General features: G+C 35.4%; 1 protein-coding gene across 1 annotated transcript; it reads left to right on the forward strand.

Annotated features, from left to right (window-relative positions):
- Positions 1-605: 605 nt before the first annotated feature.
- On the forward strand, positions 606-9,474 carry LZTFL1 (leucine zipper transcription factor like 1). The gene is made up of 9 exons (XM_035891338.1): positions 606-697; positions 1,184-1,378; positions 1,868-1,933; positions 2,786-2,849; positions 4,789-4,854; positions 4,991-5,068; positions 7,810-7,983; positions 8,467-8,570; positions 9,400-9,474. Exons 1-9 carry the CDS (start codon positions 621-623, stop codon positions 9,416-9,418), a joined length of 843 nt encoding a protein of 280 aa, XP_035747231.1. The 5' UTR covers positions 606-620; the 3' UTR covers positions 9,419-9,474.
- The last annotated feature ends 1,198 nt before the right edge of the window (positions 9,475-10,672 follow it).

Below are 10,672 nucleotides of genomic sequence, written 5' to 3' on the forward strand. Positions count from 1 at the left end.
GGCTAGTTAGCCAGATCTAAAAGTGCTTCCTTCTAATTTTGCTCTGGGAATATTTGTTTCCATGACATATGTATTTGGGCATTAGGCTGTCGAGAAACAAATTCAGATGCTCACTTAAGATCATACAGGAAGCCTCAAGATTTTATATATAAACTAACAAAGAAACATAATGTACTTTCCTGTGTATTTTTGTTAGTATGTCTGTAAAAGATACATCATTCAGCTACGTTATACATGTGTACGTGTAATAAAAAGACAAATTTATCCAAGAGCTTCCTCTACCCTTCTGGTTTCGATCCTCTGATTGTCTCTGATTTTGTATGACTTTTCTGAGGGTGCCAGTCACTTGAGGACTTACTTCCAAGCACTGATGCTTTTAAAGGGGGTATAAGTGCTATATACCGCTTACATGAGGTATATAGGGACTACACATATGAAAATGTGGTTGTGTTTTACCCCTGTGAAAGCAAGCACAGAAATGAGTCAGAAGGCAAGAAGTCTTCGCAATACTTTCACTCCTTTTAATTTATTTCAGTGTATATTTATCTTTGTGCTTGTATCCTTATACACAGGCAGAGCTAGGCCTTAATGAGCACCACCAGAATGAAGTGATCAACTACATGCGCTTTGCTCGTTTCAAGCGTGGCCTGTGTCTCAAAACAGTGGATTCTTGTTTTCAGGACCTTAAGGACAGCAGGTACCGGGGGAATTAAAGGGACCAGTTCTGAGCAAGAATAAAGCAAAATATGCTAGCAACAATTGTAGGTTTAAATGCTTTATGGGGTGACTTTTCTTTTCATACATTTGTATGTTCTTAGTGAGGAGGAAAGACCCAGTAATTTCCCAAGTGTTACAAGTTAAGTCCATTTAAAACAGAGTTGTTCAAATTCTTGGGAATTCACATAGATATCAACAGCATGACATTGTTTTATATCTAGCTTCTGATGTCTAAATTTGATGCAAGACTGTAGCGGAAGGAATATTCGAGATTGTCATGTTTCCAAGAGAAAATCTAAATACCATAAGCAATTAGTAGTGCCATGGTCATCTAATAACTACTGACAGTGGATGTTTTCAGAAGGACATTGCATTATGTAAGAGCGATACATGTGTAGTGAGGTCTCATAACAATGCAGAATTGTTACCTTCATCTTGCATGACTCACCTTGACTGCTCTTTTTAGACTTGTTGAGGAGACTTTCACAGTTGATGAGGTGATAGACATGCTGGATGGACTGCGGACTGTTGTGCACAGTGAAGTGGAGTCAGAGCTCATAAATACAACTTACACCAACGTTCTACTTCTGCGGCAGCTCTTTTCGCAGGCTGAGAAATGGTACCTTAAGTTACAGACAGATGTCTCTGAACTGGAGAATCGGTAATGTATATTGGACTACACAGAATGCCTTTCAACAGTAAGAAAACTTCCGAGTGTTGACTATTTGCATTCTTTTCCTAATCGTAGAAGGCTGTTCTTTTACTGTTGTATCGATGATAGCTTAGTTTCAAGTCTTCCATCAACAAAGTAGCAAGGTATATCATAATTTCAAATTTGTCAGGAAGATGTTTTTATTGGTAATATTCTTACTTGAATTAATCAGTTAAGAGCAGGTGATAGGATTGGATTTAAAAGCCTTTGTTGCCTGAGTAGATTATATTTTAATGCTAAATCTTACAGTTCTAATGCATATACCATACCATTGCATGACATGATCTGTTGCATTTATTGTATTTGCATAGGACTTCATTCTGTACTTCTAACAAGAATCTTACATGCAATAAAGAGCATAGCATCAGCCTGGTAAAATGTGTTTCATAGCATAGCTGTTTTAGTAAATAAATGCTTCCCTTTATTTTTCTTTTCAAGAGAATTGTTGGAACAGGTTGCTGAGTTTGAAAAGTCAGAATTTACATCTTCGAACAAGAAGGTAGAGTTTTATTTTAATCAAATCATAATAATGTCATGTGGAGTCATAACAGATGTTTAAAATACTTAGTAGTGACTCTTTGTGCTTAAGAGAGCAAAACAAAACCAAAAAACCCCACCCTTTTTCAAAGCAATCTTTGAAAGTCTGCAAAAAGTAGCATTTTTGCAGCTTGGCACCAAGGCTCACACTGAATTGCCTTGGCTGTTTCCATATTGTGGATTCTGCACACCTGGGGCATGCCTCATAATCCTCATCCCAAAGTCAGCCAGACCAGCGATGTGTTTGAGCATCTGCTCCTGGGTTCCCTTCCCCCTGGAAACTGGGCTAAGTCTGGGACATTCGCTTGTCCCAGGGCTTTGTCCCAACATGGAGTCAAGAGCTGAGAAGATTCCACAATACAGATATGACTCTAGCTTATCTTGTATGATTCCAGTTGCACCTTATTTGATTTGTCGTGTAAATATATATTTAGTTAATATATATTTGAATACTTAAAATAAGAAAATTATTTTGAGGAGCTGTGTAACTATTTTTTACTCTTACAATCGCTCAAATATTTTTTCTGTTTTCCTTACTCTTTTGTCTTTTGGTTGCTGCAGCACTGGTAATTTTCTGTAAATTCACGTTTGCAGTTCTTTTATGTGTCTATGCAGTATTTTTGTTTAACTTTAGCTGAAAGTGAAATATGTAACTTAGGAGGCAAGATACCAGTAAAAAATGAACTTGAAATAAAAGGTCAAAAAAGACCAAAAGAAAGCTGAATTGACTATCAATAGTTATTTTACAGACTAAAGGGATATTTTTCTTCCTAGAAATCTGTATAATTTAGGTTTTTAACCTTTATTTCTTTAGCCCAGTGCAGATCTCATTAAACCAAAACTGGCTCCGTTAAATGAAGGTGGGTCAGAGCTGCTAAACAAGGTAAGGACTTGTCTGTCTGTGCAGTTGTGGTTCCTGACCATTCTGCTTATTCAACTGAACTGGATGGCTGTACAGTAGTATTTGTATAATGTGCCTATTGCTATATAGACACTGAGGTAATATACCTCCAAATGTAAAGTAAAATGCTAATAAATTTGTAAATATTGTAAAGCATCTTAAATTTATTATGGTGTTATGGTCTCTAATGTGTATTGCAATATTGACCTTTCTTTTGCAAAAGCATTTTGGCTTTTATAATTATTTATTTTCCCATTTATTGAGGTAAATTAGTAGAAACCAGTATTCAGTTTGTTCTGTACAGCTGGCTGTCTTTCCAACAAGGATGTAAACTAAAATATACAGCTGGCTGAAATGACTAGGTTATGAAACATTTTCTGTATCACTTGAAGTCGATCCTATTGCATTCAGTCTTTTTTTCTATTGTTAGTTGGTTAAATTCCTCGTAAAGAAACAGACACTTGAAGAATTTGGAATTTACTAGTTTTGAAAACTTCTGATTTCCCACTTGCTAAAGATTTTCAGAATTACAAACCATATTCTAGTATTTGATGTTATCAATAGTTTTTATTGGGTATTGAGCTCATTTAGTTCAACTGAACTTTTTTTAAAATGCCACACTTCTTACAATGCACTTTTAAGTTATGGGTAGTCAAGAAATTTGCGTTTCTGTCTTCTAGGCTACATTACCAAAGTGATCTGTCAAATACAGTGTCTGAATCAAATTGTTGTTACTCATCAAGATAATCAAAGAATTCAAGAATTCAGACTTGTATTTTACTTATAGATCAATGTAGTTCTTTCAAAAATATTTTCAAAATCTGTTTTGTAACAGTTTTTGTTGAATATGTGCATCTGATGTCTTTTTTTCTCAAAAATAATTTGAAGTTTATATGGTGAATTTACTCTGACTGATAAAGCATGGTTATTTCCTGTGACACTGAACACAATATGCGGTAACCTGGTATTTGTCTCTTTTAAACAGGAACTATGAATAAGTTCTTACTTGCCTGTTGACTGAAAATACTGTTGTGGTGGTTTAAGCCAGCAGGCAGCTAAACACCACACAGCTGCTTGCTCACTCCCCCGCCCTCTCCCCAGTGGGATGGGGGAGAGAATAAAAAAAAGTAAAATCCATGGGTTGAGATAAAAACAGTTTAATAAAACAGCAGAGGAAAACAATAATAATGATGATAAAAGAATATACAAAAGAAGTGATGCACAATGCAATTGTTCACCGACCACTGTCCAGCCCATCCCCAACCAGCAATCACTGCCCCCCTGGCCAACTCCCCTCAGCTTACATACTGACCATGATGTCATGTGGTCTGGAATAGCCCTTTGGCCAGTTGGGGTCAGCTGTCCTGGCTGTGCCCCCTCCCAGCTTCTTGTGCACCTGGCAGAGCATGGGAAGCTGAAAAGTCCTTGACCAGTGTAAGCCCTGCTTAGCAACATCAAACATCAGTGTGTTATCAACATTCTTCTTAGTTGCTAAATCCAAACCACAGCACTGTGCTACTACTAGGAAAAAAAAATTAACTCTATCCCAGCTGAAACCAGAACAAATACAAATGATGAACAGCAATGAGATTTGCATCTCTGTGCAATTTTCTTTATTGTAAATCTTGATACTAAGAAGATGCTGAGCTCACTAACCTCAGTTCAGTAAAGCATGTGCCAAATTTAAGTGAATGGTCCTATGTAGGATCCTACAGTAGGATCAGACTTAAATTTCTTGCTGACTGAGGCAGAAAACACAATAAATGTATTACTGATTTCTTATGACAGCCATTTTTATAAGCATTTAGAAGCTTTTTTGCTTTCCTAAGCTATGAAGCATATTTTCTTACCTGAAATACTTGGAAAATTCAAAATAGTGCAAGAGTCTTCACAAACTTTTTTCTTGTTCATTAACACGAAGACCGTTGCTTGTCTCCAAGAAGAAAATGAAAAGTTGAAGACCAGACTCAAGACCGTAGAAACACAGGTAAATTCCCTGTAAGCTTGGATACTTAATGCTGTTTACATATTAAAAAATATGTAGATAAGAGTCCCATGGTTATTATTCTCATGTCTTCAATTAAAGTATGTTTCTGAGGTTTTATGGTTTCAATGTGTCACAGGCTACAGCTGCACTAGATGAAAAGTCCAAACTAGAGAAGTCACTGAGGGATTTACAGATGATCCAAGGAGATCAAAAGGTAAATATAGTTAAGATTACGTACACACACCCCATTTAACGCAACTGTTGTCCGTACATCTAAAAGTTGGTCTGTATGGTGTGTTTCTTTTCTGGCAAATACAAAGGTTCGAGTTAGTATCATCATGTTCCTGCTGGTCTGCCAGTCAGCAGATAATCCAGAAAGTTAGCTGATTTTATGACACTTATTTTGTGTCACATTGACTGTGATAAATTATTATCAAAAAGTATTATTCCAGGTACTATCAGGAAGTAGTATTCCAGAGTTCATATTCTCAGGAGTGATATTTGTATTAACAGATACAAGTCTATTCTGGTTTGATTCTTCCTGCTTACTAATGAAAGAATGCTATCTAACCCAGTTTTTATAGCAACAATAAAACACTAAAGCTTTCAAGCACTTGTCACCCTTGATATTGACACAGACAAGCCAGACTTGCTGCATCTCACTTCAGACTTCAAAAACCTAAATACTTATATGTATGTGTCTGGTGTCCTGTATTCTTAAACATCAGTTGATTTGATATTGGGTCAGATAACATAAAAATGAGAGTTTGATTTTATGTAGTGCTGCCCATATCAGCATACTGCCAAAAATGGGTCACTGTTTATTTTTACTACTTAAGGTTCATAGTCTTTTTTTGTAAATGGGTGTTCAAACATGGTGAATTGCTGCTGAAAAAAAAAAAAACAAAAAAAACCATAAGAAGTTAGAAATCATGCAGGTTGACACAAATAAATCTGTTCAGGTCACCTTAGTATTTTTTTCAGTTTGTACCTCTATTTACCTTTAGAATTTTCTAAATTTTGTTCATGTGTGATTGTTTCTTAAATTTAAAACGTTTCAGTTCAACCTTTTAACAAAACTAGAACACATTAATCCCATTATTTTGAGAAACTGATTTTTTTAAATTCCTGTAGTATTTACATTTGGAAGTGAAGTTCAAGAGTGTAAAAGATTTCCACTTTACTTTTCATATTTTAATCCTGATTTCTTTTTATTTTGCTTTCTGTCTGGTTTATGGTATGTACTTGGTTTTCTTAATATGTCATCATTTTATCTGGTAACTTTCAAAATCTCTATTCAATAATACTATTTAATAGGGAACTTGATTTGTCAGTCATGGCAAATATTTTCTTTATCTGTTTTGTTAAGCCTTAAATTATTAAAGGTTTAAAATAGTAAAGGGGTTTATTAAAGCCTGGATAATAGTATTTGTAGTTTTAACAGATTGGAACCAAATATCATCCTACTTTTCTGGTTAAACATGAATTGGCCTCAGTGTCAGGGCTGCTGTGTATCTTCAGCTCCCATGTCCTAATTTGCTCTCTAAAGTTGGTCACTTTCTTCTCCAGCTCTTACATTTTCTATTTACATGCATATATATGTTGTTGAAACTAGCCAGTAGATACAGTGCTGAAATGTACTACTGTATTTAATCCATTAAAGTATTGGTGGTTTGGAGAAAATGCTAATTTTTCTCTGGTTTCACTCCATATTTTTATAGGATGGGTGTCAATAAAATCATATGAGCCCAGTTGCTCATTAAAGCAGTAGTTTTCAAACTCAGTGGACAAAGAAATGACTGCCAAGCCACAGTGGTTCTTAAGGACAAACTCTTAGCTCTGCAGATTTCTACCCTTTTTTTCCCCCTGGGTTTTTTTTAATAGTTTAATATGGATCCACACACCAAGTGTGAACCCACAGTCTGGAGTAACTGCTCCGTTGGATCAGTTTAACATGAGGATTTGAAATTTTTACATAACTGATTTATATCACAGTTTAGAAAAATGATCACTCTCTCTTCTGATTTGAAACATTATACAGTGTAGTGCTTTTCAGCACCACAGCCTTGGACTCGGTCTCAAAATTCAAAATAAGTTTTTCTTCTGTACAGGTGCTATTATTAAGTGGTTTCCTGTGCTCAAGTCTTACCTTCCACAAGGAAAAAGGAGCAGAGCTTCCTTAGTTTGAGATTTTTCTTCTTTTTAAGGTGCTGCTGGTTCAGCCTCATCCTGAGTCAATATACTTTTGAGAGTTTGAATTTGAGCTTTTAAGCATGAGAGGGGTTTTTTAATGGAAATCCGTAGAACAGTTACATGAATATCATGTTTTGTGACCCAGAACTGATGCCCAGAAGAGTTCAGGTTGTTTCTTCTCACAGGGAAACAGGAAAGTTGCTTCACAAGCAACTGTGGAGGCTCTTTTTGTAATGTATCTGAGAACAGTGCAATATCAGTACCTGATTGATAATATAAGCCTTAACACTTTCATCCTTTCCTACCTATATTACACTAATGGTTTTTGAAATGCCTGTGATATTTTAAATCTTTAAAAATACAAAAATTAAAATCCTGCTTTAAAAATACATTATAGCATAGACATTCAGATCTGAAACTGTAATTTACCATTTTTGTATGCTAAATAATTTCTTGTGGTTTCACCTAACACCTAAAGAAGTGAAGTACAAGAACTTGAAATCTCAACTTGGCGAAGAAGACATTCCAGTCATCTTTAAAATTCATTTATTAACGGTTTTCTTAAAAGTTATAAATTAGTTAGTGCTTTAACTGATTTTTTTTTTTTTTAGTTAAAGCACATCTAATTTAGGCTTTACAAGAATGGCATGAATGTAATTATTAAAAATTATGATGTACCCACTTTATCTGGAATTTTGCACTCTATGTTTTAAATGTTTCTTTTCTTGCATTTGACATATTTCAAATATTCTTCTTTTGAAGACTAATGCTAACCAGGATATCACTGAACTGGAGAATAAAGTGGCAGCTTTGAAATGCCAGTTTGAGAAGACTTTAAATGACTCTACTGCAAACCAAAAATTCTTGGAAGAGAACTTGGTGACAACAAAACATGACTTGCTTAAGGTTCAGGATCAGCTATCCACAGCTGAAAAGGTTAGCATTTTATTTTAACGTAAAGATGAGATCCTTATTCACATTTTAACTGAGCAGTAATTTAACAAGCATACACTGCAGGATGCAGAGTTTACTGGGTCACACCTGTGCCAGTGTACTTTTGTTATTTCAGTGGAAAAACACCTTATACATAAAATAGCAAAACCACAACTAACTGCATGATTATAACTAGATGAATGCTTAAAAATTGTCCATTTGTCAGCATAGAAGCTTTTGAATGAAAAGTGTATTCCCAGTCTTCAGAAGACTTTTAGCCTGATTTCATTAGAAAATAAAGCTTGTGTTTCTGTCTCTCCCAGTAATATCGTTTGAATCTACCAGCTGACTTCATCTAAATTTGAGTAAGTTGGAGAAATGACTGTTCTGAAACTTGAGGAGGAAAAGCAAGTCATCTTTTCTAAAAAGCATATTAGCCTGGTTTTCATAATAAGTAAATAATATGCTGGTGTTGTTAATATGTAGGAATTGGAGAAGAAATTCCAGCAAACAGCTGCCTATCGCAACATGAAAGAGATTCTCACTAAGAAGAATGAACAGATAAAGGATCTACGTAAAAAGCTTTCTAAGTAAGTGGTGCTGTTCTGTCTGTCCAAACCAGGATCCTTTTTCTGGATCCATGCTCTGCTCCCATTTTGGTTTTATAAGTGTGAAGTTGTCTCTAAAACAGACTATAAATTTTCCCTTAAAAAGAATTTCTAGCGGGCTATTCCCTCATTTTTGACAAGCCAATCCTTTTAATGGATGCTAGGTGAACAGGACTGATGTGTGCAACAGCAGCTACTGTGTAGCACGTACTGAGAGAATTTAGTATGGAGAGGATATAAAATATTCATGGATGTGGTAGATAAGCCCCCAGGTGCTACACACAGAGATACAGATGGGAGATGTACCAGATGCCTTGGTGTTACCTTATTTCTTCCATGATTATTTTTGGGAATGAGAAGTCCACAATACATAAACAGGGCTAGGCCAGTATTGAGTAAAGAAAGATGCACCCTGGCCATTATATTGCATAGAAGGCTTATCATTCTTCAAATGTGAAGTGAGCTTTCGCAACATGGATGTCTTAGACCTACGCTCCAGAAGGACAGCGGTGGAACTTTAAGACTTCTGTTTAAACCTCTGTATTTTGGGATTTGTGGGTAGGCTCCTGGTCATTCCCTCATTCTACTATTTGTTAACCTGTCCAATTTTAAAAGGAGAAAATAGTCTAAAAAGTATATACATTTTTCTGTGCCCTAAGTCATACAGTGAGCCTTGACAGGAATGCATCACTAGTGGAAGTAATTCATTACCTGGGTTATGGCTTTAGAGAGAACCTATCTCTTGGGTTTTTTCTACTCTGTTTTAATGGGGTTTTTTTGGTTTTGTTTTTTTTTTTTGGTCTGTCGTCAGATATGAGCCAGAGGACTAAAACACCAAGAACATCTTATCTATCAGAAGCTGCCATAGAAAGAAAATGTAGACTGGTATTATTTTTCAATAATTTTTGGTTTGTATGGTATATTTTTTGCTTGTAGTGCTTAAAATAACTTTTTATTAATACTAATAAGATGCTGAAACTCCTATCTTACTTCCTTATAAACCTACAATTTATAGGTATTAGTTTCTGTTGTCATGTTTTTGTTAAACATCAACATTCCCTGAGAAATAGCAAACAGGAGCTTATTGAAGAACTGAGATCATTCTCTACAAAGAAAGGAGTTTATTTTTGTTAAGAAAAGAAAAAAAAAAAAAAAAAGAAAAAATAAGCATTAGAGTTTTTTGAGGTCTCTGAGGTGGAAACTCCAGTTGTTACTTTTGTATAGTTAATGTAGCCATGAAGTGGCAATATGTGTGAAAACTGCATCAGTGGAACTAAAAAGGAGGAAAAAACCCACACTGATTCTATAACATTATTTCATACTGGACATCTCATACTTCAGTGGTCAGTAACATTTTGCTAGACGGTGTTCATTAGATAGTGAGGTAAATATGCTTTGTAGTGGAAGCACTGGACCCTTTCATATAAAGCCACTAATGGAGTTACACTTTTTCACTTCAACTTATTTGAAACAAATTTGAACATCAAAATACAGATTCTGATTTTGCCAGTGCTGTTAACATTAAGATGACAATCTGAAAAAGCATAGGGAAGTTGCTAATGGAGCAACTTCCTTAGAAGTTATTTTAGATGTTTTCATCTCCTTTCTTACTGTAACCTCACTAGGAAACAGCTTGCTTCCCTCGAGTCTTCTGCTTGTAATCCTCTGCTTTGCATTTATCTGGAAGCCTCTTAATAGTGCATTCTACTTGTTTGTCTGTCCCTGTTCATATGTATGTTGTATTTTACTCCAAATAAAACCATTATGTTTTCAAACACTTAATTCTTAAGGAGCTGCATTTTTATAGGAATATTCTGTATAGCTCTTTTTTTAATATCTGTAGAAAGGAGTGGCAGATCAGTACAGAATCTTACTAGAAATGCAAACATGTGAAGTACAGATTCACGCCCAAAGCCACACAACATCAAACAGCTGTAAAAAAAGTGTACCCGTGGCAGGGCTGGGAAAAGGCTGCTCTGTGTGTGCTACAGAAACTGGCATTTAACAGCACTTGTCTCAGGAGCTGCTTGAACTGAAATCGATCATTTTTCCTCATTCTTTCTCAAACGCGCAAAGCTGTTAAA

This window comes from Egretta garzetta, unplaced genomic scaffold (genome assembly GCF_000687185.1).
Source record: "Egretta garzetta isolate BGI_Z169 unplaced genomic scaffold, ASM68718v1 scaffold583, whole genome shotgun sequence".
Classification (NCBI taxonomy): Eukaryota; Metazoa; Chordata; class Aves; order Pelecaniformes; family Ardeidae; genus Egretta; species Egretta garzetta.

Excerpts from the sequence above, each read along its gene's own strand:
- LZTFL1 (XM_035891338.1), top strand. The coding sequence starts at position 621 with ATGCGCTTTGCTCGTTTCAAGCGTGGCCTGTGTCTCAAAACAGTGGAT. Across the intron at positions 698-1,183 it reads CAGGACCTTAAGGACAGCAG|ACTTGTTGAGGAGACTTTCA; the intron begins GTACCGGGGGAA and ends TGCTCTTTTTAG. Across the intron at positions 7,984-8,466 it reads AGCTATCCACAGCTGAAAAG|GAATTGGAGAAGAAATTCCA; the intron begins GTTAGCATTTTA and ends GTTAATATGTAG.